We start from the raw sequence: 26,758 nt of genomic DNA, 5'->3' as shown, positions 1-26,758 counted from the left end.
TGATTTTTCCCCATCCCAGTCCTATCTCGAACCCCAAGCCTGGCTCTCTGTCCCTTCTTATTGCCAGAAGAGAAGGGAGAGAGAGCTGCTGCGTGGTGGTTGGCTGCCGACCAGGCTCAAACCACGACATGCAGAGTTGGACAGCTAGACACAATGTAGCACTGTGTCAATAATTTATTACATCTTATGCCATAACTGAACACTTTTACTATGAGCATTTGAGAACAACTTGGACCTTATACAGAGTAATATATCTTGCTACATAATAATGTAAAGGTGGATACTTAAGAAAGATATGTAGCTTGCAGGAAAACATACATGGAAGCAAATACCTCCTGCATCATCTATCTCCATGTAAAACTTAAAACTAAATCAACATATTATATTTAATGATTCCTTTTTTATATATGCATACTTTCAAGAGCTAATCAGAAAGAAATCATATTACAGTGTAACTATTTACACCAAGATGGGAGCACATCAGAACACAACCTCCTAGACATCAGGACTCTTTTCTTACATTTCTTAATGGACAAAGCACATGGGACTCAGACATAAATTCAGTGTCAAGAACATTGTTCAGAGGATCAAACAGGTCATACCCAGAGCTCACTGATACCATCTCTACCCGCTGCCTCGAGGCTAAAAGCAGGTGATCTAGAGGTGTGGAGATATAATCTTCTCTATCATGGACTTTAGATAGAGCCAGTCTTATGTCACTGATACAAGGCCTTATACCAGGCTGCATGACAGCACCCAAATGCTACAGAAATATGCCCACTGTGGAGAGACATATAGAAGCACTGGATTTATTGCTACATCCTTGTAAACATACTTGCCCTAGAGGTAAGAAATCTAGTTAACCTTGTTTGAGGAGAGGTTATGTTCATATGTGTCATATTACCTTTCATAACATATTCATGTGAGCAACTGTTCTGCTACCTACAACCACACGACTCCACCACCATGTCCTCATATTGTTTGTAGACCACATTGTTTGCAGAGTCAATGAAAAGAATGCTAATAGGACTCAGCCTGGTTGGGACACAGCAAGTCGGGGGTGTTGATTCTGGGTCCATTGAGTTCATTAATGTTTGGATAACTGCATGATTGGTGGGCTCCAGATGAGATCGAAGCGGGAATTCACAGAGCCCTTCGCAGTGATACGCTTCATACTCTAGAGGGGCTATTATCCAGTCATCCCAGCCCATATCCTTAAAATTCACGTGGAGGGCTTTTCTGCTACACCTTGCCTTCAGATTCTTAGTAGGCCTCTTCCCTTGCCGTGTTGCTAGAGGAGCTCTTCTCTTCCGCCTCTGATTGAATAAGTACTCATAAACAGTTTTGTCATCTTGGCCGGATCTAGCTTTGATTTCGTTGAAGAACAAGTCTCTTTTTTTCGTCCTCCCAAATACCAAGAAGAGAGCTTTTTCATTGACCTGTCTTCCTGTTCTATTAAATCCCACACTCCTGAGATCAACAGCTCTCCCCCTGTCAAAAGTTTCCAGTTCAAAACACAAGTTAACCAAGTTTTTAAAGTTCCTGAAAAGTTTCCAGATGTCAAACACTTCCCACTTCGGTGTATCCGTGATACTGACAGTACGAGAGTCCAGGAGTGTTGCTGCTTGTCTGTTTGTAGAGCAACTAAATAATTTCACTTGGGAAGTTTTTCCAGAAGAAAGAGACTTCCATGTATCAGATGGCTTTTTCCTCAATATTCGAAGCTCTGCTCCCAGCAAACCATCTTTTTCTAATGCACTGATGTCAAAAATATATTTTTGTTTTCTTATAGTTGGCGCTCGCTCATCTAAAAAAAGCACACACATTTTTAAATATATATCAAGCACAGATCAATATCAGTTATTCAATTCTTAATGGTTTTCCTGAAGTTTGCTCGTAAGTCTGGAAGTTTCCTTAATTAGCACACCAAACAGAAAGAGCAATTTTTGTCTAAGGGATCAGCCGTGTGCAGGGACCCAGAAGAACCCAGTGACTCAACAGGGAAATGAGTTTCTGAGTTTGCTTTGTAGAAATCCCATTTCTTTCACCGGCAGGCATTTTCTACCTTCAAAGTAGCAATTAGCCAATTGAAAAATAGTCCTTTTTCAGGGCTGAGCACTCACAGGGCCTATTCGCCACTTATATCCTACTTAAATTACTGAAACAGAGCTTCAGTGGTGCCCAGGCCTCATGCTGGCTCCAAACATGAGCAAATTTACCCTTAGACGATACAATAGTGAATTAGTCCTTTAAAACCAACATCCCCCAGGAACTGCCAGACACAAGGATAATTGCCTTATTAACTTAACTCCACATGATTCACAACTTTTTCAAATTGGGCAGAAAAACATACCTCCCTTTAACATGAACTTACATTCACTTGCTTAAGCTCATGAGCAGCACTAACAAGGAATATGGCTGAGCCAACACTTTAGCAATGTTATATTAACAATGCCTTCCAGTGGTGAGCTGAGAACCTGAATGCAGCACTTGTGAGCAGCATATCATCACTTCCTAGAAGCCAAGCTATTCATAATTGACTGGCAAACAAATCCAGTCCCAGCTGAATCTTCCATTACTGTTGCCTTAACAGCTATAGCCTGTGTTGCTTCCTTAAGTACATGACAAAACTCTAACTAATGTCACAGGAGGCAACATGGCTCTCCAACCAGAGTGGTAAGGTGAACATAATTCTTTGGGAGCCTTGTTACTTCTTGTGTGAAAGCAGAAGCCACTAGTCCAAATTTCAAAAAAAGTTTGGAACCAGGAAGTCGAACCGCAAGTTCTGGAGTCCCAGAAGTTGTTACTCTCATTAGTCTGTGCTTAGCTGTAGGCTTCTGTGGATAGAAGTTTGATGGTACCTGAAAGCATGAGCTTCCAGCTAGTACAGATACACTCACCCTACAATATAATAACTCCTGGGTCATCAGTGTAGCTCCTCAGGATTCCACCTTGAACAAATCAGGCCGAGCCTTTGATACTGAAACTTGTGGCTTTTTCATGGAATAGCCCTGTTCTTAGCATATCGTGGTTTTAGGCATACTTTACAACAAAGTCTAATGTTAACAGTTTCCAGGAACTAGTTATGGGAGGAAAGTAAGACTAAAATTTAAAAGATTTTTGAACACCTAAGCATGCAAAGACTGATTTATTTTCAACAATATTCATCTAAAGTATTTTCTAAATGTTTTGTTTGGCTGCTACACAACCTTCTAGTTCTGCCCCTAAATGAATTTTCCAAGATAAGGCAGGAGGACAAAATCTGCAGCAGTTGTATGATTTAATTTGCATTAAAAAGAGCTATTTGACTTTGTAACAAAGTATGATTATTTTCTAATACTCTCTACATGTATAAACACACTCAGACATCTCTGTCCACACACACACACACGAGCTCCTTTCTTACCTTGTCCTTTGTCTATAAAGCTGGTTATTGTATTGGCAAGTCCAGCCTCCAGTTTTACACTTCCATTAACACCTTTTCTTTCTGCATCTGAGAGAGTCCTGTACAAAGAGAGCATGTATTCATGTGGCGTTATAGGGGGATGTCTGAAAGTTTCCTTAGTTTCCCTCTGGGTACCAGGCTCTTTAGTCTTTTTGGTTTTGAAAGAATCAGTGTCAGTACTGCTCGTGCCAGTTTTTTTCAAAGCCACCTTGCTGCTAAGATTTTGAACCTTTGGAGTCACTGTCCTTACTCCAGAAGGTCTGCTGGGGAGTTGTCCTACCTTGCCCTCCGTGGCTGCTGTTCTTGAGAGAACCTTCTTTGATTCATCATTCTTGGCCAGCAGAGCTCCAGCCTGAACAGCACTGCTTTTAGTCCTAGCCTTTGAGGTCCCAGTACTATATCCATGGCTTGCAGTCCTCAGTGTACCTGCCCGTGCTGAAGGATTCCTCTCTTTTCCTTCTGCTTTTAAAAAACCTAGTTTAGATCCTGGATTACTTTGACCTGCTTCAGAATTACTCAGCGCTCCAGGAACTAGATCCAGAGACAGCCAAGTCAAATGCCAAAGCAGTAAAGTGAGAAAATGCAGGATTTTCATCCTCTGGTCTTCCTCTGAATGCCACTAAAGAAAAAATCAGGAAAGGTTCCTCCAGTTTGGCAGAAGAAAACATGAAAGAAATTAAAAACCAAAGTCAGCAAAAATGGTTTTTGTTTGAGATTAAAACATTTCAAATCTTGTTGTTCAATACTTGTATCCAGTCCCATAGTGGAAATGCTCATGTACTCAGATACGAGCTCCTCTGACTTCAGTCAGCAACTATAAAGAACTTGTTCTTGAAAAGAGAAAGTTTACCACCTCGTTTTCTTCTGTAAAACTGACTGAAAACTTGAAGGAGTCCTGTTTAAATCCAAGGTTTTTTTTTTTTTTTTTCCAAGAAGGAAGAATGGCGTAATGCTGCCTCTGTGTTAAAAGGTTTTTTTAAAGTTTTGAATCCTTTCCAGTGAAAATATTTCACACACAGAGACCTGCAGGTGCTCAGAAATCTTTTACAAACCTGAACTCAGGAATTGGAAACGGAATTCCAACAAACCTATTTAATTACTCTCTGATGTCATGCTGTCTAAACTAATTTAACTGCGATATATTTCTTTAAAAAAATCTTCTTTACCCTTTTCATTAGCATGAGTCATACTCTGCCTCATGTGAAACAGCTCCACAGGCTCAAAACTCCAGAGGATGCCTTTTCAAGTGGCAATATGACCTCTACCTTAGCCTTCCATGAACTTCACATTTAAACGGGACAGACTGCAAGATCAACAACTGAGACCTGTCATACAGTCCACTGGACACATACATTAAAATATCTGAATATAATTCATTTAGCTCTTTTTCCAGAGAACTGTAACAGTGGCTTCACTTTGTCCGCCAGTGATGGAAGGGCTGAGCTGGTAATGCAGTCGCTTAAGAAGGGTAAAGTTTAATTTTTCAGAAGCGCAACACAGCCATGCCCACAGTCAGTGTATTTTGGCGTATTTATTGCTATGCTTTAAAAAAGTCCATAGAAGCCCAGTTGGAGAAGAAGCTTCTGCCGGTGGGGATGCCTGCAGGGTGGGCGGTGCAGTATGGGGCAGCAGTGCACCCTGCAGGCAGCCAGCCTCCTCCTCCAGCCAGACCACTCGGGGAGCTGGAGACTCCCTGAAACCCCAGGCTTTCCTCCAGAGGCTGCTGAACGCCTGCCTTTGTTTTAAAACTAGACACAAAATTTTCAAGAGCCACCTACCCCCTTGCCACAAAAAGGCTGGTAGTTAGAAATCAGCGTTACTTACATGTCCAGGCTATCCTACTGCTTTCAGCTGTACAAAAGAGAGTGTGGAGCAAGCGTGTCTTTCATAAGCTGCAAAAAATGAACTGTTGTTGTTCTAAATGAGCCTTTGGGAAATGAGGCACAGGGCTGGATTGAACAGGGATTAATGGAACCCTTCTCTCATCTTGCACTGATGCTAAACCCAGTCTTCCTCCCTCAGTTGTTTTTATTTCTGAGGCAAGCAGAAAGGGAAAAGATACAACACTTTATAGCTTGATTTGTGTGTGCTGTAGTATTTCCCACCTTGACTAGTATCAGAAACACCAAACTACTTTCATAAATAACAACCTGCAGCCCTTTCTACATGAGGAGCTCTGAATGCTTTACTGTGTTTTGATGGAGGAACTGAAGGATACAAGAGTTCAGTCATTTCACAGATGTCACAAATAAGGTAGATCCAAAAACTCACCCTCCTGATCAACTTAGTGGCCCTTCCTCTGATGTCAGTTGTAGTTTTGATATTCCCCATCAAAACAAAGCAGCTTTTCACTGAGTTACTTCTGATGAAACCATTCATTCCCCAGCAGTCACTCCACACCATTACCATGGCCCTCCAAGCCACGCCATCCTTTTATCCGTCCCATATTGCCCACCGTCTTGCTGGGCAGGAGGTGGTGTGCCATGTCAAGTTCTGTGCAATGGGGGTATTGATTAGCTTGCCAGTAGGCCACAAAACCAGCTAAAGGTTGAGCTCCCACTTTTAATCAAGCAGGTAACTTGTGCTATTCCTGAGAAGGACTCTGCTGCTGCCTGGGTAGGACTTCAGCTGGCTGGAGTTCAGTGTCAGTGCTGCATCCAAATGACAAACATCTACAGGTGACAATGCAATCACAAGGTGTGCGCTTCAGGGAGCACATCAGGTGTTAGTGCATGCCTGTGCCCAAGCATTAAAGAATATTAGAAAGAAGTTAACATTGCTGGCTCATAGACAGTTTTTCATCCACTCATACCCCCAAGCCCTTCTCTGCAGGGCTGCTCTCAACCACTCCTCGCCCAGCCTGGATTTGTGTTTGAGATCACCCTGACCCATGGGCAGGACCTTGCACTTGGCCTGGTTGAACTTCATGACGTTTGCATGGGCCCACCCCTCCAGCCTGTCAAGGTTGGATGGCATCCCTTCCCTTCAGTGTGTCTGCTGCAATGACACCTATGTGGTAAGTCCAGAAAGCCAGGCACAGCATGAAAAAGGAAACAGCATTTTTGGATGACACTTGGAATCAATGGAAAGCCAGTTGTCTTGGGATCTGAGTAGTCTCAGAACAGTCTGGAAAAGAATCTCAGAATACCTTATGCAAGTTGTCCTGAAACACTATGGGAAAGAATGAAGCGGGGCCACTGGTAATCAAGCCTGATGATGACAGCCCTGCTGAGACCGCAGCTTTTCGATACCAAGGCTGGGAAACTCTTGTTTCCACTGTGGATCCAAGGACACAGGAGCCTCAGAGCACTCAGAGCTGCCCCCCCATCCCACAGCCCAGGCACAGCAGGCCAGGGGGAGGTGTCAGAGAGCACATGGTTGGAACCATCCAGCTGCTTGCTGTGACTCTGACAGTGGAGACTTTGGACACCAAGTCTGAGATGGTGCTGAGACACAAGCAGATGCTCTGAGCATGTACAGAGCAGCACTTTAGTTCATGAACATATGAGAAGTTGGGACAGTGTAAAATGATCCACCCACCCAGCAGCAGTGTTGTAGATGGAAGTGCATCATATTTATAGATTGACCTCATCTAGCTGCAGTTTCAGGAATTTTCTTTCTTTTCTATCTTTGTCTCATTTGACAGGAATTCATAGCTTTAAATTAACCCCTCTCTTCATCTTCTGATCCACAAGCTAGAGCTCCTTCAGCCACTTTGTATAAAGCAGGGGTTTCAGAGATCATTCCCTAAACCCTTTTTTATCATCTCTGCTTCACAAGATGCTACCCTGAGTCCTGAGTATCTCTGGTTTTGCCTAGATTTCTAATGATGCTTGAGTTATATTAAAATACATGGAGCTGAATCCATCTCAATTATATTTAGGCTGTCACTGTATTGGAGATTATTATCTAGACAGCCTTAATAGGCAAGAGAGAAAAATAAGATACAAACGAGAACTGCAGAAAGACGTACTTTGCAGTAATGATTTGGTAATTGCTTCACCACCTTGCACCATTTGCATGCTCCGCATTTCCAACTGGCTGCTACGTGCAAATGAAAATGTCTTCCACATAAACCCCTGCGAGGGCTCTGGCAGCTGTGCCTCCCGTTGCTGCTATTTACTGGACTGGCTCTCGCTGGAAAAGCTCTGAGGGCTGTTGGCTTAAAGACGCCTTCTGCAGCCCAAGCACTTTTGTCCTTCTCACAGGAATTGCTATGGCACTCGTCCTACTCGCTGGGTGAGGCCGGTGTGCCGATAACTGCGTCCGGAGGACCCTACACCATCACAGGCCGTTCAGGAGCTTCCCCGCCCGCCGAGCGCAAACCCCGGCGGCAATGGGTGCCCGCCCCTCCCGCGGCTCATGGCGGCCGGGCCGGCGCCGACACCCCCCGGGGCGCAAACCGCTGCCGCGCCGGCCCCTTCCTTCCCCGCGGCGGCGCCGCCAGCGAGGAGCGCGAAGGGAGGCGCTCCCGCCGAGCGGCCCCGAGCGAGCCCGGCTCTCCCGCCCCGCGGCCCGGCGCCCGCTCCCGCCCGGCGGGCAGGCTGAGGCGCCGCGCCCGCCCCGGCAGGCGCCAGGCCGCGACCCGGGGCCGCCCGAGCGCGGCCCGCCGGGGCCGGCGGCGGAGCGGCCCCCGCCGAGGGGCCTGGCGGGCGGCGGAGCCCCGCGGGCGAGCGGGGGCCATGGCGGCGCGGAGCCGGGGCTCGCTCTCTCTGCGGCGCCGGCTGCAGAGCTCGCAGGAGGCGCAGCGGCGGCAAGCGGTGCTGGTGCGGAAGCTGCAGGCCAAGGTGGGGAGCGGGGGTGCCTGCCCGGGGCTGAAGAGCTTTCTGCCAGGCAGGACTCTATCAGTTCCCTGCTGCACCAGCACAGACAGCAGGAGGAAAAGTGCAGGAAGCTGCAGCAAAGGCTTGAGGAACTGGAGGAGGAATGCAAGACGTCCTGCAGCCACCAGCAGCACCTCCAGTCTCTGGTAGAAGCACTCAAAAGGTGAGTGTTTCCTCCTCCTCCTGTGTTCTGGAGGCAGTCTGCTTCCAGTTCTGGGAGTTCCGAGGTGGTGTGGGCGAAGAGCTCACCTGCCCTATCACGCGTATGCCTCTGGCACGTCAGCATCCTCCTGTCACTGCTTCCCATGCTCTCTTGTGAATCCCAAGGCTGTCTTGGGGATTCCCAGCAACGTTGGAATACAAGACACCTCCCTCTGAGCATGCTGCTCCTCTGAGTTTTGTTCTTTGGGTGCCCTTGCCTAGCCACGGCTTCTCACTGAAAGAAGGCAAAAGCCTGCCTTCCTTTCTCCGTCCCTCTTCAGCTACCTCATGAGGGGAAGAGCGAGGCCTTCCTTATCGCGCTCCCCCCAGCTCCGTCCTGGAATGGCTGAAGTGGGATCTGTGGCTGTTGAGGTCTCTTCACTCTTCTGACCGAGCCTCATCTCTCTGCAGTGACTGTGCAAGCCTTGAGAAAACCAGGGAAGAGCTACAGCAACAGCTTGAGGTAACAGAGCAAGAAGTCTGGCGTCTGCGCCAGAGTAACACTGAGCTGCAGCTGAAAGAAGATTCAGCCCAGGGGGAAAAGGTGGAGCAGCAAGAGACGGTGGAGAGAGCACGTCATGACCAGGAGCTCCTGTGAGCATGAAAGCTTTCTCTGGGCAGGGCTGGGTGTTGTGGGAGGTTAGGAGGCCCACCGTAAAAGAGCAAATTGTGCATGTGCATCATTTGTGGCCCAAAGCGGGGAAGGGAGCGCGTGGGCGGGTCTGGCTACCTGCTGCCCCGCAGCACAGGTGCCTCCTTGTACTTTTGTGAGCCTTTAAAAAAACCGTTCCAAACCTGAGCAGGGTAGTTGATGACAGGCATGAGCTGAAACGAGAGGTTCAGACTGGATTTCAGGAGAACAAAAAATGGCACCATGAAGGCAACCGTGCAGCAGAACAGGTTGCTCAGAGAGGTTGTGCAGATTCCACCCCTGGAAATTTGGAAGGCCCAACTGGATAGAGCCTTGAGCAACCTGGGCTGCTCCCATAGCTGACCCCAGCTGCTCTGAGCTGGAGATTGGGCTTGAGGCCTCCTGGGTCCCTGCTAGCCTGAATCAGGCTGTGATCCTGTGATAACTGAATTGGAAATGCAGAAAAACCTATCTTTGTGTTTGATCTGGACATGCTTCCTGATAGATTAGTCCAGTGTGCTCCATTCTGGTATTGAAACAGACTTGAAACATTAATTTCCTAATCGGCCAGTTAATGGCTTTACAAAGGTCTGTAGTATTTACAGCTCCCTCTCTCGCAGCCACTTTTTGTCCATCATGAAGACTCCATATTTACATATTCCTCTTAGGGAAACTATTTAACATCTTCGATCATCTGCTTTGACCTTCACTCTATATTCCCCCATCTAGACTTCTACTCTCTGTCCTTGTATAACTAAACATTATGCAAGATGTGGGTGAAGCATGTATTTCTGAAGAGATAAATTAGTATGGTTTTGTTCTCTATGCTCTTTACCTGTTACATCATCATTACAGAACTGCTCTTTGAAAGAAATCACATTATCAACCAAGGCCTGTGCATTGCTCTGAACGTAGTCAGGAGCCACCTCCCATGTCTTGGGTTTCTTGATGAACTGCTCCTTGAAGCAATCTCTTGACACATCTATAAATGTAGTCTTGATATCGGCACTATACCAATCTATATGGATGCAGCTGCATTACCTGCTATAATGCTGTTGCAGACCTCATCTGTATGGATGCAACTGAAGTCTTCCATTGTTTTCATGTTTCCTGCCCTTGTCACTTCTCTGCTTCCCATCAACAGATCACAATACACATCACCATCCCGATCTGGCTGGTAGTGATATTTCTCAAATAATGTAGAAAGGTATAATGCATAAATTTGGTATTTTATTAGCAGCATCTTTTATGGGCCTGTATACTAACATAACACTAAAAGCATTGGCAGAGTCCCAGGCAAGTTTGCAGCTGTTCAACTAGCACTATCGTAGTCAGATCACCTTGGAGAAATCCACACAAATTTGCATTCTTGCTTTTTGGACTGTGGCACAAGTACATCCAGAATGTGCAAAGAAGCCTTTAACCTGATCAGGCAATGGTACAAGTTCCATTATTTTCAATACACTGGAAAAGGTGTACCTCAGTAATCTACATGTCTGAAAGCATCCTCTGAGCACCATCAGTGTAGCAGCTGTTCAGCCATGGTGATAAAATTCTGCTAAGTTCAGTTCATCAGCCCCGTCAACTATGCCCTTTCCTTTTCATGCCAAATCCTAATCATGACACGTTGGCTAAGCTTGCCTGGATAGGAGAGAACCAATTACCCACCCCCAAGTTTTTGACTTGAGGTAAGTTTAACGGCAAGCTGCGTAGTTCTCTCTGTCTCTCTGGCAGGTGATCTCTTCATCCTTCTTTGTGAGAGTCTGCTGAACATGCTGGAAATCTTCCCGAAGAGCTCTTACTTCCTCTTCTAACTCTTTTTGCTTACCTTGAGCCTTGGTCTCTTGTTCATTCTCAGGCCAGGCTTCCTCCAGGAGCTTCTCTTGCTCTTTGTGGTGTCTAACCTCATCGTTCTTGGTTAGCCTAAGCTGGAGATTCTGCAGGGTCTTCAGTTCTTCTTGGCAATGGAGATTTTGCCTAAGAGTTTCATTGTCTTTTTTTTCCTCACCACTTCCTCAAGCAGATTCACTTGCTTCTGACCTGATGTTAGTGCTACTTTCATGCTTTCTTCACGACGCTGGAACATGTTCATTTGCTCTGTCTGCCTGAGGAATTCCAAATGGTTCTCCTCCAATATTTGTCTCATTTTGTCTAGATCCTGCTCTAGACTCTTGTGCTTGCCTTCTGACCCCTTCTGCTCTCAAAGGTCCTGGACATGCTCTTACAGAGACACTGTCTCTTCATTTCTAGCTTCTAGAGAAGATTCATCGTATTCTAGTTTTTGCATTATAGCTTTAGTCTGCATTGCTGCCTCCTCCTTTTGCTATTGAAGCTTAGAGATAGCCTCCTCCAGAACCCCTATCTTTCTTTCTCCTTCTTTCAAAATCTGTTTTGTTGCTTGAGATTTGTTCAGCTTCATGTTTCTCCTCCTCTTCCTTGCATGCCTCACATTGCTTTCTAAGGGATATAATTTCTTGCTCCTGTTCCTTTAGCATCCCTTGAAGATGTTGCAGAATTTCCTTCTGCTGTTCAGCGTCTTGTTCTTTTTTTTTTTGAAGGTCTCAATCAGTTCCTTCTCAGATTCAATCAGGAAATCCTTTTCTTTCAGTATTGCCTTAGTGTATTCTAAGTCTCTGTGTAGGACATTCATCTGTTCTTTTTTTTTTTTCCTCATATTTCCGTGTTTGTTGCCTTTGGGTGTATATGAGTCTGTCCTTTTAAGGTTTCTAAGGCCTGCTCCAGTTGGTCACAGACAGTCCTTTGCATTTCCATGAGTTCTTCAGCTTCCCGGATTTGCTTTTGTTGCGACTCAAGCTCTTGATCTTTTTTAGACAAAGAAAGTGTCATCTTTTCTACTTTACCATGAAGCTCTTGCAGGTGCCCCTCTTGCTGTTCCTTGTGCTGCTGCAAGAGTCTTAACTGATCCCTTTGAGGATCACACTCGCTTTCTTTGTCCTTAAGAGCTGCCCTCAGCTGTTCAAGGCTTGTGTGCAGAGATTTCACCTGTCCTCTCCCCATTTCCAGTTCTCGGATCTGCTGAGTCAGAGACATAAGCTCGATGTTTTTCTCCTTCGAGTTTCCTTTCATATGATCAAGATCCATGAGCAGGTTTCTCACTTGTGATGCACCACATTGTTCTCAAATCATTATTTTCCCCTCTTGTAATTTGATCTCCTGGTCCCTCTCCTTCAGCTCTTTGCTGGTCTTGCTCACTATAGTCCTCTGCAATTCTCGCTGCTCCTCCAGCTCCAATATCAGTTCGTGCTGGGATCTGATCTCCCAGTTGCTCTAAGTACCTGTTATATAGACTCAGCGTACTCTCAAATTGAAGAACTAGAATCCTTAATCACCAGGTATGAAAAAGCTATGACACACTGAAAACTATTTCTATCGAACCCAATGCTGGCTGGATTCTCAGAATCACAACAGAAATTGAACAAACTGTTGGACATCACTAGAATGACATTGTTACGGAATATGCACCATCTGCAAGTGGAATATTGCATCTTAGGTTACACCCTGTGATCGTTGTATCATTGTCTTCTGTTTTATTAGTTTTGTTATTAGTATGCTTGTATATCCATGCATATCACTTACCTGGCTGTGTTGAAAGAGAGTGCCACCAACTGTTACCTGATTACACACTGTGAAGCCAGACTTAGGTGAAAGTGCTCAAAACCTTCCCCACCCCTCACCTCCAGCAAGGCAAGAGGAGCAACGGAACCTCCACTTGCCGAAGCAGTGGGTTTGATAGACATTTGACTATACCAAGGGGTGGAGTGTGACTCTTTACTCAACTCCTGCTCAGATTTTGGCTAGCCCAGCTCATGCTGAGGCCTGATGTGTGGTGGGAGCAGAGCCGGGAGGTTGAAGCGAGAGCACCGGGTAGGCAGCACGGGTGTCCAGAAAGAGCTGGCGGGTTATGATGCAGCCATGATCACCCGCAGGTGGCTGGCTTCTGCAGCCATCATCTTTGTCTGGCAGTATTTTCAGATTCTGCTGACTTTTGGACATTGTCTAGAGCAGAGTTCTAAGCTGGATGGTATAAAACATCTGCTTGGCCCAAAAGCTTCTGAAGCAGATCCAACAGCCACTGGACTGCTGCGGTTTTTGCACTTCCCGCTGTGATACAGGGGATGCCCACACTGTGATGGAGGAGGATGGATGAGCTCTCTCACTTGGGAACTTTTTTTTTTTTTTTTTTTTTTACCTCACAGGCATGCAAATTAAATGTTACCGGTTCTAAGTTGTGGAACCTCATGATTTGTGTGGTAAGTGGACTCATGTGACAGACTAGTCTGGGCAAAGGGGACCAAGCTGCATTTGTCATGTTTGTTTGTTGCATTTCTTCACGAGCTCCTGAACTAAAGTTTAATTCACAGAGTCTATTGCCGCGTAAGTTTTCTCTCCCGTGCCGGTTTTTCGCTGCTTGCAGCCTGTCCCGTTCCTGCTGCAAAAGCCGCACTCGACTGGCAGTGCTGCTCCAGTGGCAGTAGCGGGCTGCGGTCTGAGCTTTTAGGAGGGAGCTCCAGCCGCTCAGCCGGCTTCCCTGCGCGACGGGCCTTTGCTCCTGCCGCTGCCGTCCTGCCCCTCTCGCCCCGCGTTCCCACACCCCCCGCACCGACGCTCTCAGGGGCTGTTCCCTCCCTCCCGCCTCTCCCGGCACCCACCCAGAGCGCGTTCCGCTCCCAACGTTCTCCGGGGCCGTTAACGGGCTCTGAGCACAACTCGCCCCGGGGCGCAAACCGCTGCCGCGCCGGCCCCTTCCTTCCCCGCGGCGGCGCCGCCAGCGAGGAGCGCGAAGGGAGGCGCTCCCGCCGAGCGGCCCCGAGCGAGCCCGGCTCTCCCGCCCCGCGGCCCGGCGCCCGCTCCCGCCCGGCGGGCAGGCTGAGGCGCCGCGCCCGCCCCGGCAGGCGCCAGGCCGCGACCCGGGGCCGCCCGAGCGCGGCCCGCCGGGGCCGGCGGCGGAGCGGCCCCCGCCGAGGGGCCTGGCGGGCGGCGGAGCCCCGCGGGCGAGCGGGGGCCATGGCGGCGCGGAGCCGGGGCTCGCTCTCTCTGCGGCGCCGGCTGCAGAGCTCGCAGGAGGCGCAGCGGCGGCAAGCGGTGCTGGTGCGGAAGCTGCAGGCCAAGGTGGGGAGCGGGGGTGCCTGCCCGGGGCTTCCTGCCCGCGGGCGGGCCGCGGCGGCGGGGCCGGGGTGCCCGGGGTGCCCGGGCCGCGCTGAGCGGGGACAGCGAGGAGGGTGCCCGCGCCGTGCGGGGGGTCGGGGCGGGCCGAGCCCTGCCCGGGCCGGAGCCCGGCAGTGGTCGCGGCGCTGCTGTAAGGTCAGCGTGCTTTTCTTGCCGGGCTTGTCTCCTGCAGCTGGGCAGAAACGCACGCTTTGTGGTGGCAGAGCAGGGCTGGGGGCAGAACTAACCTTACTCGCTAAATGTTGAAAAGCAATTTTGAAAACTTGTTTCTCTAACTTGAGGACCCGCTGGACTTGTAGCGCGTTGGAAATACTGTTTTGGGGTACATAGTGGCCATCAGCCTGGCACGCCTGTCTAAGCCTGTCATGAGACACATTCTGTTTGCCGTCACTGCCTTAGGATGAGCAGATAGCACTGTGTGTGAAAGAAACCCTGGCTCAGTTTCTTTAATGTTAGAGAAAGTGAAGCTTCCCTGTATCAGAATTACTTCTTGTTGACTGTATCAGCTGCAGTGTGAAACGTACTGTGCTTGGGCTGTAAAGACTTAGAGAAAAGCTACTGCAGGAGGAGCCGAGTCTGTTACAAGCTGCATTCGCTCATCTTCATTCTGTTTATCCATCTAGGTACTCCAGTACCAGACTTGCTGCCAGGAGTTGGAGCAGCAGCTGGAAGCAGGAGGGGTGAGTGTGCAAGTTTCTAACTGAAGATAATGTACGTAGCATTCATTAATGCAGACCAAAAAAAGAAGCTCCCCAAAGCAATGACAGGAAAACAGGATTTTGCTATCGGAGGGTTTAAAGTGCTGTAAGCTTGCCTATTGGCATTATGTCCAGCTGCCATTCTTAGAGCAGCCAGTAGTCCCAGAAAACCCTATCAGGGAGGATTTTAGTTTTGTGAAAGAGTGGTTTGTTGCAGGAGTAACATTTTGCCCCAGGTCGCAAGAGGGGCCTGTACTACCTGTTACATTATATGGCTGTCTCTGAAAATGAATCGATTGAAACGCAGCATTTGGAGGGCAAGAATGCTGGTGTTCAACATACAGAGCTAGCTCTGTGCTTTTCTTTGTTTCCTGGCTGAAGTAAACCTAGGAAATGAAGGGTAGGAGAGCATTCTCAGGCTTCAAGTTGGAGTACTGACGGTCACAAGCTGAGGATACCTAGCTGTGAGAGTGCAACAGTGGGAGACTGAAGAGAGCTCCTCAAATTGAGTAACAGCCTTCCTCTCTGTAGTCATGACACTGTTATGCCTGGAAGAAGCCGTGATCTCATGAGATGCCCAACAAATAGAAGGGAAAGTGATGTGTGCTAATGGTAGTGAAGGGAACACAAGAATTTGACTAAACGTTTCCTTTCTTAAGGGATCCCTTCCAGACAGGTGGGGAGCCACAGAAGACCACAGCCTGGAGAAGGCACTGCTTCAGTTGGAAGAGGAGCAGCAAAGGTAAAAGAAGTGTTACCTCAGACTTGGTATCCTGGATGCTCATGGAAGTGGGAGAAAACCTCTCGGTGCTACGTGGTCTCCCTAAGGGAAGCAGTTGGGCAAGTTGTTTTGAAAGGAGAAAGGTCCACAATCTGTTCCGTGGTGCAGCAATAGTGTTGTGTGCTGAATGGCTCTGTTCTGAGCGGAGAGTTATTCTGAGTGACCTCCAAAGGTCCATTTGATGTGTAAAGTATTCCATGTTTCCTGGAATAATTCGGGTGAGCGATTCAGGACAATGCTAGAGAATGGTGATGCATCCAGTGGTCAGACAGCACGAACGGGAGGCGAGACATTAACTGTGAGCATCATCAAAGTTGAAGAGGAAACCGAATCTGTAGATGGAAATTGAAGGCCCAAAGCAAGGAGAAGCAAATGAATTTGCCATCAGAGAGAGATCTTAGTTAATCCTAGAAAGCACTTTTTCTGCCTCTCTGTTTGACAACAAAGTCAGTGTTGAAGGAGTTGGGAAATGACAGGGATGCTCCTTGTGGATAGCAGTTGTTGCGTGATCTCATTGCTGTTTCTCCCTTTCCAAGGTGTGAGAATCTGGCAGAAGTGAATACTCTCCTGCGGGAGCACCTCAATAAAGCGAGTGAAGTTAATTCGGCCCTTAAAGAAGATATTGGAAAACTGACGTCAGATTGGATGAGGGCCCGGGAGGAGCTGGATTTGAAGGAGAGTGAGTGGCGCGATGAACGTGAGGTAAGGGATAGGCTACGGGTGTGTCCAATGTGATGCCAGAGTAGAACAAGAATGCATTTTATTTCTGGCATAGCAAAATGGCTGTGTGAAAGTTGTGGCTATGCTGAGGATGTCCTGGTGTTGACTAGCGGAAGACAGGGGTGTGAGATGGAGGAGTGTCAGCAAAGCGTGGGGATGGAAGATGCTCACCTGCTGTGACCATACTGCTCGGTCTTAATGGCAAACGCTTGCTGTTGCTGGGTGCCGTAGGGCAGTCACACATGAACACTTGTCCCTTCAGTAGTTCCTAAATCTCTATCTACAGCAGTGCAGACCAGAGAGGTCTGTGTGTTTTCCGATTCAGAGTAACCAACAGAAGAACAGGACAGGCCTCCCATACCAATAACCTGTTGTAACCAAATCCGACACTGGTCCTGGAGGGGCTTCTTTTTGTCTTCCTCCACCAAGACTGTTAGACATCTCTGCAAGGCGAGACAATGAATCGTGATAGGTTTGCTTTGATGATACTCATTCTTGCGGGAGAAGCGTGGATGTTCCCTTCTTTGAAGTCAGGTGGCAGGTCTACTGAGGATGCTTCTGTGGTACCTCTTTAGTCCTTGATGTCCCTGTTGTAGGAGTTATCAAAGGACACCTACTGATGGTGGTTGTACTCTCTCCTACCTGAAAGACTTGTACAGTGACAGTGGAGACTGAATTGGCATTTCTTTTTGTCTTTGCACATTTAGCTTTATGACAGCTACTTCAGGGGTGAGCGTAACCGTCTACTGAGCCTGTGGCGTCAGGTGGTAACCTTCCGCCGTCACTTCCTGGAAATGAAGACCGCCACTGACCGGTGAGAGGAAGTTCAGGCTAGGTCTCTTGCAGAAAAAAAGTAGCTTCCTTTCACAGCTGCTTTTTGAACCTTGATGTTACTTTAGTTGCAGCTAAAGATATGATTTCTCCTTTGGTAGTCTGAAGCACTGCCATTAAGCATGCTTTAGGTTATTTCCTGAATCATTTTGTTTGATGCTGGTTTTCAGACAAAAGCGAGGGGCTTGGGCTATAAACAGTGCAGAGGCCCCGAATAGATGAACTTGACTATGTCAATGTTTGGGCATATGAACACAGACATGGGCTTATGTGGGCACATTGGAAGAGACACCAAAGCTATGCATGCAGGATGTAGAGTGGTCCCTTTTATAGAGTGATTAAAATCTGCCTTAAATCTCACTGGCTTTCTTTTCCCACTGCTCTTTATGGAAAGATTGTCCATGAATATATATATTTTTCTTCTCATTTTCAGTTTACATTTATTCTTGTCAGTTTGCATTTGCTTATTCCTGTAACAGCATTGTTGAGAGAAAGAATAGCTCCTCTACCCTATTACTGCATTTATCCAATTTATTTTGCTTAGTTTGATACCTCCTTTTTATGATTGTTTTCTTGTTCTTGGGTTCCCTGAGGTTCCTTTCTCACAGTTGCCTTCTATGCAACCAAAAATAGTGTAGCTGTAATAGTATGTTCGTCTGGTGTCAGCGTGCAATTTCAAACTCTGGGTTACTGTCAGCCATTTACCTTACTTGATTATGGGCTTTCCTTAATGTGTAGTGCATGCCTGACCTGCTAGTTAATTCTTGAAGCCTTCTTGCTGTTCCATACATTTCTTCTTATCTCTGAGGAGAAAATAGACTCATTCTTCAACCATCAAATAGACCCATTGCTCAACTATCAAGATGTGATGTGTCCCGATCCCAAAGTGTCAGATGAATGGCTTGTCCCCAGTGAAGATGTCACCTTTCCTGCCAGCTTTTACTGTTCAAAAGTGAGTCAGCTGATAGAGATGGTGGTGTGAATATTAGCTCTTTCTTGATTCTTCTTCAGAGATTTATCAGAGCTGAAGGCAGAGCAAATGAGGCTTTCTGGATCTATACTTGTAAACTGCTCCCGCCAGAACTCTGGCATACAGCTCTGGGAGCCGGCCAGGATGGGTAGAGCTGTACTAAAGGATCATGCACAACAGCAAGGAGAACAGGAGATAAGCCACAAGGGTCAGGAAGTGCCAAGCTTCCAAGTCAAGGGGGACCTGGAGAAGAAGGAGCTTCAAGACAGGTAAAGGTGTTTTAAACTTTGCTATTAACAACATTATCTTTGGTGGTTGCTTCTTGGATTCATAGATGGGCTGAAGTTGCAAAATGGCACTTCTTGCACCAAAAGCCTTCTGCACAGCCTTGTTTCTCTCCCTAGTCAAATTATTGCCTTCACCAGAAAGGATGGAAAAAACCATCTGACTGACAGAAGCTTTTGTAGTACAGGGCTGGAAAAGAGATTGCATATTACAATGGTTTTGTTGTTAACTGATTCTTGGTGAGAAGTTGAGACCAGTATACAGAGAGCCGTGTCTCTTGTACAGCCCTTTTGCTACCCAGGGCTGTGCTTAAGGAGTTGGGAGGAATTTGCCCAGGACCGTCGTATGCAGTGTAGCACCTCTGTACTGACTTTCCCATGCAAGACTGAGTGCAGAAGGCTTTTGGGGCAAAAAGTGCCGTTTTGCGACATCGAGTGTATTAACCTGTGGAGATGAATGCTGCCTTTGCTGTGTTTTCTGGATTGAACGTTCTCTGCTGTGCTTCTGGGAGCTGCTTAGCTCTCTAACAGGTGATGGTGTGCATTGCTTTTGGAATGGCATGTGGACCTTCTCTTCTCAGGGTGCTGGAGCTCTCAGCTTTGCTTGTACAGTCTCAGAAGCAGAACGAGGAGAAGGAGAAGACCGTGAAAACACTTAACGACACTGTGGAGATTCTAGTATGTTTTACCTTTATTTGGGAGGTAGCCCAATGTTTTTTTTTCCAGCCATAGCACAAAGAGGTGTGGCTTCCTCAAGAGAAAGTGTGGTAAAGATGCTAACTGTAGGGGAACATCAGGCACATTGCCAAAATGTTCCTTGTGCATTTGGCACGTGTGGAGTCAGTCCAGGTGCAGGCAGTTGCAGGGGAGCTGCAGACAATTCAGGGGAGTTGCACCAGTGTTATTCTGCCTGTGACTTTTAAGTCTCTAGGGATCAGAGTTCCTTGGAATTGACAGCTTTAGAGCAGCCTATGAAAACCAGCTGTTGGTCTTTCTCTTCCTAGTTTTAGCAAAGAAGTAATTGAGTAGACCTGGGAAGGGATATCCTGGAATGGCTAGGGCTGAAGCTTGTCAGCATGACAATGCTCCTGAGGATGGGAATGCTACAGAGGGGAGCAGCTCTTCCCCACCCACCCTTTCCTTATTCTATTATTAGGAGGCATGTCGGTTAGAGAAAGAAAATGAAGCGACATTGACTAAAAGAGCCAAAGAAGAGAATCTCTCCCTCCAAAAGGTGATAAAAGATATAACTCAGGTGAGTACAGAGTTGGGACCACTTCCCTGTAGTTTTGATTTAAAGGTACTGGAGGAAGGCAACAGACTAGCCCAGGGAATAGTTATATATGTTGTACTGTCTATGTTAACTGCTACTGGCTGTTTGATTTTTATACCGCTTTTTTTTTTACGTAAAACTTGTTACAACTTCCAAGTTGGCTGTCCTGTGGCCCTTGAGCTAAGTCACTGGAAGTTTAAGTACCTTTACCTTTACCGTTGTGCTAAGGTCTCTATTTGACTGTGCTTTCTGAGTTGGCTAATTGACATTTGTATTCCAGTGTCACGTGGAGGCTTTCCCCCACCCTCCTTGAGCAATGACTCTGTTGTTCTTCAGATTTTTAGAAAAGGTCACTGACTGAATTGATGCACTTGCCAACTCTGCTCCTTCACTCTACATTCACTGACCGTTATTATCTCCCCAGAATCGCAACTGATCTAATTGTTTAGGGGTAACTTTAACCTAGTGCTAAACTTCACTCTGTGGAGGGGGATTTAATCATCAGATCTTTCACACGGCCTCTCCAAGTCAGTTCCTTCCCCTTATGTAGTCATTTTTATCCTCTTGTGCTACTGCTCAGAGTAATTATAAACATTCACTTTTTCATTGCCGTTTTCAAGTATTTATCAGCTTCCTTCTTCCCTGGATAGCGTTAATGTTTCCTTTCATTGCTACTTCCAGTTTTGAGCGGGTGCTTGTGTATGTGGCTCTAAGATGCTGAAGGACACCAAAATCATTCCTGAGAGCTTCAAGAAACTGAGCTTTCAGGCAGCCTCCAGACACTTCACACTTGTTTCTTCTTGTTTCTAGTAGCTGTATTCAGAAATCTCTGGAGTACTAGTGGCTGCAGGGACGAAACTTCTTTGTTGACTGAAGAAATGAGAGAATGGAGTTTTTAATGACTCTAGGGTGAAGTGGGGGAGAAAGGAGAAATAGACAAAGAAAATCAAGTAGAATGAGCAAAGAATAACAGTTTGATATGGGCTTTCAGGTGGTGCTAGATGACAGTGAGAGCATGGTCAGCATTATCTTCACTGAGAGTTCCCAGCACGCAGAGTCTAGCAACATCCTCTCTTGCCTGAGCTCCATTGATGCAGAGGATGCCTTTGCATTGATTCAGGAAGCACTGGCAAGGAGGAGAGGAGCAACACAGGTGAGAATTTCTGCTTGTCTTTACCACTGGTCATAGGCACAGCTGCTGATGCCCTGCTTAGCTTGAAATGTTTCCATTTAATGGGCCAGTTTCTAGCCATCCCACACTTGGTACTGTATTGCCTTACCAGTCTCACCAGCTCTGTGTTCTACTGCTTTTCTCTCTTTGATGTCTAGCCCCTCATCACAGCTTTTGCCTTCAGGTGAGCTGTCTCTCTGATTGCTTCTTTTCCCTGCTCTCCAGAGCCATATTCGCTGCTCCTTATTGCTTGTTTTTGCTCTTTCCCTGCCCATTCCTTGCAGGCCCTAAAAGAAGAGCTTTCTGCCAGGCAGGACTCTATCAGTTCCCTGCTGCACCAGCACAGACAGCAGGAGGAAAAGTGCAGGAAGCTGCAGCAAAGGCTTGAGGAACTGGAGGAGGAATGCAAGACGTCCTGCAGCCACCAGCAGCACCTCCAGTCTCTGGTAGAAGCACTCAAAAGGTGAGTGTTTCCTCCTCCTCCTGTGTTCTGGAGGCAGTCTGCTTCCAGTTCTGGGAGTTCCGAGGTGGTGTGGGCGAAGAGCTCACCTGCCCTATCACGCGTATGCCTCTGGCACGTCAGCATCCTCCTGTCACTGCTTCCCATGCTCTCTTGTGAATCCCAAGGCTGTCTTGGGGATTCCCAGCAACGTTGGAATACAAGACACCTCCCTCTGAGCATGCTGCTCCTCTGAGTTTTGTTCTTTGGGTGCCCTTGCCTAGCCACGGCTTCTCACTGAAAGAAGGCAAAAGCCTGCCTTCCTTTCTCCGTCCCTCTTCAGCTACCTCATGAGGGGAAGAGCGAGGCCTTCCTTATCGCGCTCCCCCCAGCTCCGTCCTGGAATGGCTGAAGTGGGATCTGTGGCTGTTGAGGTCTCTTCACTCTTCTGATCGAGCCTCATCTCTCTGCAGTGACTGTGCAAGCCTTGAGAAAACCAGGGAAGAGCTACAGCAACAGCTTGAGGTAACAGAGCAAGAAGTCTGGCGTCTGCGCCAGAGTAACACTGAGCTGCAGCTGAAAGAAGATTCAGCCCAGGGGGAAAAGGTGGAGCAGCAAGAGACGGTGGAGAGAGCACGTCATGACCAGGAGCTCCTGTGAGCATGAAAGCTTTCTCTGGGCAGGGCTGGGTGTTGTGGGAGGTTAGGAGGCCCACCGTAAAAGAGCAAATTGTGCATGTGCATCATTTGTGGCCCAAAGCGAGGAAGGGAGCGCGTGGGCGGGTCTGGCTACCTGCTGCCCCGCAGCACAGGTGCCTCCTTGTACTTTTGTGAGCCTTTAAAAAAACCGTTCCAAACCTGAGCAGGGTAGTTGATGACAGGCATGAGCTGAAACGAGAGGTTCAGACTGGATTTCAGGAGAACAAAAAATGGCACCATAAAGGCAACCGTGCAGCAGAACAGGTTGCTCAGAGAGGTTGTGCAGATTCCACCCCTGGAAATTTGGAAGGCCCAACTGGATAGAGCCTTGAGCAACCTGGGCTGCTCCCATAGCTGACCCCAGCTGCTCTGAGCTGGAGATTGGGCTTGAGGCCTCCTGGGTCCCTGCTAGCCTGAATCAGGCTGTGATCCTGTGATTATTGGACTGGAAATTGCAGGCTCTTTCATCTTACTGTTGAAGACAAGAATAGTTGTGGGAGTATTAATCTGGACTTAAATATCTGTCTTATGTGAAGAAGCGCTTTGGTAAGTGTGATATCTAATATATCAAATAGGAGAGAGAGAGAACTAACAGACAGGAAGCTGTTGAGAACGCCTGAACTTTTTGGAAAAGTTCTTTGATTTCTGGAAGCTCGTTTTCTTTCTCAATGATGAATGTTTCACCTACATCAATGACAAAAGAGTGATGCAGCTCTAGGCAGGAAATTCCAGCATTCTTTAGGTGTAAATAGAAAGCTGTTGGAAGTGATTCAAACTGCCACATTTGGGACATAGTATGTAGTCTTGGTTTTGGAAACAAGAATGGGTTTACATTAAAAACTTGTTTGTCTTTCCTTTTCTCATAGACTGAAGGACGTATCTGCGCTCGAAGGAAAACTTTCATTATTACAGAGTGAGTTGGTAATTGCGAGAGAGACACTGAAGGAGTTGTACCTTCAGAGGGATCTGCTGAAACAAGAGAAACAGGAGCTTACCATGGCACTGGAGAAGGTATGGTCACCTTATTCCTAAGTAGCACTTGTGGGAGAGGGAGTTGTGATAGCAAGACCACCACAGATACTGTTTCTGGCAGTAGAAGACAGGGACAATGCTGTTCTTCTTGGAAGATACTGATCAGACCACACAGGCTCATGGGTGTAGTTAGTCCCCATGTGCTTACTGGGAGCGCTGAACTGGGACTATGTCGGAGACACAAAAGGGGATCCAGAGTTGCTGCTTAAAGTCAGGGATTTTCTTATCTTTGTTTTCATGTTGTTCTTTTGTCTCTTCAGGCAGAGCAGTCGGGAGCAGAGCTGACAGGGGCTCAGAATAATCTGAGTGCTGAAATAGCTGATCTACATGATGCAGCAGTGAAGATGAGCAGTATCAATGAAGCTCTTGCACTGGATAAAGTGCAGCTGAACAAACTTGTGTTGCAGGTGAGCAGAGTTGCCGAAGATCTTGCCAGACGTTTTGTCTCCAGCTGCTGCTGTTTTTCAGACTTCTTGCCTTCAGACAGTGTGACTGTCTGAATATGGAAATGTTGTTCCTTCTCCTGTCCAAGCTTAACCTCCTATAGAGTAAATCTTACTGTGTTTTATTTCCTCTGTGCTTCTGTGATTGCAGCTGGAGCAAGAGAATGAAGTTCTGTCAGGTAAAGTGGATGAGATGGAGAGAGCAAAGATCTCTGCCCAGGAGAAGCTGAACTGGTGTGAAAGAACAAATGCAGAGCTCAGTGCAGAGAAAGCCCACCTGGAGCAGCTGCTGAAGATAGCAGAGGAGCAACAGGAGGGGTTGCGGGTAGAGCTGAGGATACTGGCAGAGGAGAAGGCAGAAACCCAAGAGAAGCTCAATCAGGTGAGACCAAAAACCTGGTGCTTTCTGGGTGGGCATTTGGCTGCTTGGCTCAGTGAAGCTCCCTCTGTTGGATTCTGCAGTGTTTTTGTCAAGGAGACACTTGGTAGTGCTGGAGGTCAGAAGTCTTTCTTTACTTCTTTTTGGAAATGTGTTGATGGCTTGCAATTCCCAGAGTTGTCCTCTGCTTCTACTGATTCTTTTAGTCCACCTGTCTGTATTGGGCTCTTTTTTGGCTTATGATGCGCCACAAATAGATGATTGTGTTGTCCATGAATCTGAGTGGGGCTGCTACTCTCACATGTGGCAAAAGAAACAAACTACATAGCTCTGAATCCTTTTTCTGAGGCAAAAAACAGGCCTGTATGTTTCTGTTTATGCTTTTTGTTGTGAAGTCTGCAACTTTCAAAACTCCATTTGTTTGAGCCTAGAGAGTGGGAGGGACATAGCTGTAAGTCAGTGTCTGCTGTCTTGTATTGTGAAGAATAGAAACGGCGTCTTGAAACTGTTGAAACTGTTTTAGGACATACGTGCAACTTTGTGGCTGGAAAGCTGCCTGGGGGACAAGGACCTGTGGGTTTTGGTGGACAGCTAGCTGAATATGAGCCGGCAGTGTGACCAGGTTGCCAAGAGGGCCAGTGGCATCCTGGCTTGTGTCAGAAATAGTGTGGCCAGCAGGACTTGGGAAGGGATCCTCCCCCTCCACTCAGCACTGGTGAGGCTGCACCTTGAATACTGGGTTCAGTTTTGGGTCCCTCACTACAAGAAGGACATTGAGGTGCTGGAGAGTGTCCAGGGAGGAGCAACAAAGCTGGTGAAGGGTCTGGAGCACAAGTCCTGTGAGGAGCAGCTGAGGGAACCGGGGTTGATTAGCCTGTAGAAAAGGAGGCTGAGGGGAGACCTTATCTCTCTGTACAACTACCTGAAAGGAGGTTGGAGCGAGGTGGGTGTCACTCTCTTTTCTCAAGTAACAAGTGATAGGATGAGAGGAAATGACCTCAAGTTGCACCAGTGGAGGTTTAGATTGTATATTAGGAAAAATGTCTTCATGGAAAGGGTTGTCAAGCATTGGAACAGGCTGCCCAGGGAGGTGGTTGAGTCACCATCCCTGGAGGTATTTAAAAGACGTTTAGGTGTGGCTCTTCGGGACATGGCTCAGTGGTGGACTTGGCAGTGTTAGTTTTACAGTTGGACTCGATGATCTTAAAGGTCTTTTCCAACCTAAATGATTCTGTGGTTCTCTGAATTGCTAGAGCCTCTTTAGGCTTTGAGGAAGATGAGAAATTGGTGATCACTCAAGACTCTTCCCTCTCGAATAACTGATTTTGGTACCCTGGAAAAAGAGCTTGGGAGAATCATGTCAGTGGAGGAGACAAGGGTGTTTGTCATCACTGAAATATTGGTTTCATAATATGCAATCTTGGGTATTATGGGATAACTTTGAGACAGTCGTTTCTAATTCTCTGTTTTCTGTTCAGTGAGCAGTCTTGGAGTCTGTGGTATGTTTGGCAAATACCAAGCAGACCCAGCAGAGATGTTATACTGAAGGAAAAAGCTAAAAAATCTCAGTTAATCTTCAAGCTTGAATACCAGCAAGGTATATTAGACAACTTCTTTGTGTAAGACAAGTAAACAGTATTGTTGACATAAACTGCTGGAGAGACAGCGTCTACCACCTCTTTGGCTGCATCAGCCAGACTTTCATCAATCACTAAATGACACTGCCCAGCACAAGGGCTGTTTCCCTGCCAAGCATCACCTCATTGCATCCAACTGCTTTACACACACAAGTAGGTGACACTTTGATCTTTTTTTTTTCTAGAAGGAGAAACCATGTGTATTTTCTCTTTCTTCAGCGAGCAAAGTTCCTTTTTTCTCAAACTTTCCTGAAAATTTCCAGCACTGGAGTAGGGTCTGATAGAATTTCAGTTTGTATGGTGGCAGTTCTGGAAGATGCGGTATTTTTGCATGAAAACATGTAGTCTGGAGTATTTATGTTTGTTGTGAAGGAGCTGTGTGGTCCCAGGCAACCCAGTGTGGCTTGACTCATCACTTTCAAGTTAACAGTCCCAGTGCCTGCTGGCAGCCCACTTTATTAGTGTGGTATTCAGCAGATGCTCTCAAACTTTCGGCTCACAGTACAGGAGCACTTTCTCCTCCAGATGATTCAGAAGTGGCACTGTCTGGCTCTGTGCAGGACTCCAGGGAAAGGACTCTAACTGTATTTTGTCCCGCTTTCAGGTTTGCTGCCAGCAAGAGTCAGCTAGCAGTGGTCTGGAGCAGTTGCGCCAAGAGTCCTCTCGCCAAGGGTATGCACTGGCCAAGGTGTTCAAGGAGAAGGAATTCCTGGTGCATGAGAAGGCTGCCCTAGAGGTGCGACTGGAAGCCGTGGAGCGGGACAGACAAGGCCTTTCAGAGCAGCTGGCAGAGGCCAGGTAAAGGCAGGGAGGAGACCCTGGGCAAGACATTATATAATGTCTGTAACTATAAAGGTGCCAATCATTACATGAGGATTTATTGCATCCTGTGTGCTTTTCAAATGCTTTCACCTTCCATGGACAGAAAACAGAAGAATCTCAAGCAAAGTAAAAAAAAATCATACCATGATTTGAATGTTATTTTCCTGACAGCTAAAGCTAGTGAAGATCTCATGAGCCTTGGGCTCATGTTTATGCCCCCTTGCACATTTCTGTTTGAAGTTCAAAGCAAGCCAACTTGGCTCGGGATTGAGTAATAATTAAACCATGCAGAC

At 47.1% G+C, this 26,758-nt stretch overlaps 2 protein-coding genes across 8 annotated transcripts in view; one reads left to right on the top strand and one right to left on the bottom strand.

Annotated features, from left to right (window-relative positions):
* Positions 1-206: 206 nt before the first annotated feature.
* GDF5 (growth differentiation factor 5) lies at positions 207-4,079 on the bottom strand. The gene is made up of 2 exons (XM_009976309.3): positions 3,407-4,079; positions 207-1,807 (listed from the first exon to the last, which is right to left on the bottom strand). Exons 1-2 carry the CDS (start codon positions 4,038-4,040, stop codon positions 939-941), a joined length of 1,503 nt encoding a protein of 500 aa, XP_009974611.1. The 5' UTR covers positions 4,041-4,079; the 3' UTR covers positions 207-938.
* A 3,990-nt stretch (positions 4,080-8,069) lies between these two features.
* Positions 8,070-26,758, top strand: part of CEP250 (centrosomal protein 250) — a 39,956-nt gene continuing 21,267 nt past the window's right edge. For 3 of the 7 annotated variants that reach the window (XM_042800823.1, XM_042800821.1, XM_042800820.1), the window contains exons 1-15: positions 14,070-14,230; positions 14,911-14,967; positions 15,645-15,727; positions 16,303-16,468; positions 17,194-17,300; positions 18,329-18,556; positions 19,153-19,249; positions 19,728-19,826; positions 20,836-20,997; positions 21,300-21,478; positions 21,928-22,110; positions 23,019-23,163; positions 23,445-23,591; positions 23,779-24,009; positions 26,248-26,441. In XM_042800823.1, coding sequence (XP_042656757.1) covers positions 14,126-14,230; positions 14,911-14,967; positions 15,645-15,727; positions 16,303-16,468; positions 17,194-17,300; positions 18,329-18,556; positions 19,153-19,249; positions 19,728-19,826; positions 20,836-20,997; positions 21,300-21,478; positions 21,928-22,110; positions 23,019-23,163; positions 23,445-23,591; positions 23,779-24,009; positions 26,248-26,441 — 2,183 coding nt within the window. In that variant the 5' untranslated portion in view covers positions 14,070-14,125. Of the gene's footprint in view, positions 8,432-8,880; positions 9,064-13,317; positions 13,372-14,068; positions 14,231-14,910; positions 14,968-15,644; positions 15,728-16,302; positions 16,469-17,193; positions 17,301-18,328; positions 18,557-19,152; positions 19,250-19,727; positions 19,827-20,835; positions 20,998-21,299; positions 21,479-21,927; positions 22,111-23,018; positions 23,164-23,444; positions 23,592-23,778; positions 24,010-26,247; positions 26,442-26,758 lie in introns of those variants that run through there. The other 4 variants (XM_042800822.1, XM_042800826.1, XM_042800824.1 and 1 more) reach the window with 4 other exon arrangements.

This window comes from Tyto alba, unplaced genomic scaffold, assembly GCF_018691265.1.
Source record: "Tyto alba isolate M040663 unplaced genomic scaffold, T.alba_DEE_v4.0 Super-Scaffold_33, whole genome shotgun sequence".
Lineage (NCBI taxonomy): Eukaryota > Metazoa > Chordata > Aves > Strigiformes > Tytonidae > Tyto > Tyto alba.
Note: the sequence above shows the minus strand (reverse complement) of the source record. Positions and strands in the feature narration are given on the sequence as shown.

Coding starts and splice junctions, on each gene's coding strand:
- GDF5 (XM_009976309.3), bottom strand. CDS start 4,040: ATGAAAATCCTGCATTTTCTCACTTTACTGCTTTGGCATTTGACTTGG. Junction 1,808..3,406: donor CTTTATAGACAAAGGACAAG/GTAAGAAAGGAG, acceptor TGCTTTTTTTAG/ATGAGCGAGCGCCAACTATA.